This window comes from Rhinichthys klamathensis, unplaced genomic scaffold, assembly GCF_029890125.1.
Source record: "Rhinichthys klamathensis goyatoka isolate OS25496 unplaced genomic scaffold, OSU_Roscu_1.1 h1tg000318l_1, whole genome shotgun sequence".
NCBI lineage: Eukaryota > Metazoa > Chordata > Actinopteri > Cypriniformes > Leuciscidae > Rhinichthys > Rhinichthys klamathensis.
In genome coordinates, this window is record NW_026606834.1 from 1,102,501 (window position 1) to 1,105,000 (window position 2,500).

Consider the following 2,500-nt stretch of genomic DNA (forward strand, 5'->3'; position numbering starts at 1 on the left):
TTAGAATAACGACACCGGCGGATGACATCCCTCTGTTTATTATTAGCGTACGCTGCAGTTTTGTCTTCCGCCGCTATTAATGCTCGAGCTCTTTAAAGCAGGATTGATTCTGATTGGCTGTCAGTGTTTTTATCGATCATCAGCAGGAAAAAAAAATCGCTCTGAATATGATTCCAACAATATTGTTTCTCTGTATCATTACCATTATATTTGTTGTGTGAACTCTGCTATTCTCATAGAATTACAACAATTATTAAAGCTTTATAGTTATAGTTGTCATTCTCAGTGTGAAACGACCTTAATAATATAATTCACTTGGTTTGTGTTTGTGTGTGTGTACGTGCGTGTGTGTGTGTGTTCAGGTCTCTGAGGTCTCTGAACGTTGAAGGGAATCAGTTAGCGGCTCTTCCCGCCGGTCTGCTGTGTGTGTGTGTGTCGGAGCTCAGGCTGTCTGGGAATTACACACACACGTTACTGTGGAGCGAGAACAGCTGCAACTCTCCACAGATGCTGCTGCACACGGCCGCACACACACTCACACACACACACACACTCACACACCTGCCGCCCGCCGCACAGCTCGTCCTGCGCAGGTAAAACACACACACATCACACTGTCCTTCACTACAACATTTCAAACATGGAGTCATTTCAAATTCAAAAGCATCACTTTCAGGCAGCTTAAAAAACCAGTGGACATAACAAATATTACTTTTTTGATGAAATGAATCAAAGAAATTGAATCAATCACTTTTCTCAGGCATAATTTACATTGATTTAGCATTTGCAGAATGTCAGCACTAGAATTGAATGTTTTTCAAAACTGAATATGAATGCATTCTAGCCAGAATGACTAATCTAGACTTGTTGGAAGGTTCTAGTGAGGTAATAAACATGCTTGTGTGTGTGTGTTCTCAGAGCTGGTGTGTGTGAAGCTTGTTCAGGACCCATGTTCGGCCCGGGTCTGAAGCTCATCCGTCCCGTTCACGGTGTGTTTGGGCTTCAGTGTGTGCCGGTCATGTTCCTCTGCTGTTCTCCGGCGTGTCTCCACAGATTCAGGAATCACAACATCAGTGTTTGATCAGACAACACGTTTATTCTTCTGATGGAACTGCAGCTTTACACTTCTCTAAAACACTTTCACACAAAAATCAAATCCATGGGAAAAAAACATGTTTAAGGGTTAGTTCACCCAAAAATGAAAATGATGTCATTAATGCCTCTCCCTCATGTCGTTCCAAGCCCGTCAGACCTCCGTTCATCTTCAGAACACAGTTTAAAGCAGCACTAGGTTACTTTTCAACCTCCATAATATATTTCCAAGTCTCTTGTGATGGTACATCGACTTACAATAGGTTGAATGACACGTCTGCCATAGCCTGACGGGGTCTGTAGCGTTTTTAATCGTACTTTTAAACTTCGGGATCCACAACAGAACCGGAACACAATACAATGCTGAATAAAGGCCTAGTTTGTGTTATTTTTGGACCAAAATGTATTTTCGATGCTTCAACACACTCTAACTAACCCACTGATGTCACATGGACTACTTTGATGATGTCTTTATTTCCTTTCTGGACAAGGACAGTATACCGTACATACATTTACAATGGAGGGACAGAAAGCTCTCGGACTAAATCTAAAATATCTTAAACTGTGTTCTGAAGATGAACGGAGGTCTGACGGGCTTGGAGCGACACGAGGGAGAGGCATTAATGACATCATTTTCATTTTTGCGTAAACTAACCCTTTAAATACTTTCATTTTGATTGTTTTGAACTTCTTGTCGAGGCCAAATACTGTCCTGTCAATGTTCATCTAGTGCTTTATACTGTACATTGTTCCACAGCAACTTTACAGATATTAGAAAAATAAAGGAAATATGTTTTTGTATTTGCTCTGAAATTATTTAAAGAATATTTTTCTCATAGGAAGCATCATATGAATCACTTTGATTTAAAGTAGATAGTTTCATGTAAGAAGTAAAAATATAGTTCAAATAATCACGGCATAATTTGACTCATGTTCATCTAGTGAAGAACCTTTTCATTTATATGCACCAATATAATAATACATAGCCATAAACAGCAGTCTTTACCTTCATGTATTAAAACATTTATGAAACGGACACAGTAAAATGTAAATGAACATGTTCACTGAATCAAAGTCACAAATCAATACATTTGAATGAATCAAACCCACTCTGACTCTAAACTACTAAAGTTAGAGACACTATTAAAACATCTGAATGAACACAAAAACTGTTTTCAACATTGATAATATGTTAAGAAACAACAATGTTTTTTAAGAATCAAATCCTCATATTAGAGTGATTTCTGAAGGATCATGTGACACTGAAGACTGGAGTAATGATGCTGAAAATGCAGCTTTGATCACAGGAATAAATTACACTTTACTGTATATTCACATAGAAAACAGTTATTTTAAATTGTAATATATTTCACAATATCGCTGTTCTTACGGTATTTACGATCAAATA

At 38.0% G+C, this 2,500-nt stretch overlaps 1 protein-coding gene across 2 annotated transcripts in view; it reads left to right on the forward strand.

The window, feature by feature from the left end:
* LOC130105387 (leucine-rich repeat-containing protein 63) overlaps positions 1 to 1,164 on the forward strand; it is a 17,807-nt gene extending 16,643 nt beyond the window's left edge. For both annotated transcript variants that reach the window (XM_056271373.1, XM_056271374.1), the window contains 2 exons: positions 363 to 593; positions 919 to 1,164. In XM_056271373.1, coding sequence (XP_056127348.1) covers positions 363 to 593; positions 919 to 1,081 — 394 coding nt within the window. In that variant the 3' untranslated portion in view covers positions 1,082 to 1,164. The remainder of the gene's footprint in view (positions 1 to 362; positions 594 to 918) is intronic.
* Positions 1,165 to 2,500: the final 1,336 nt, after the last annotated feature.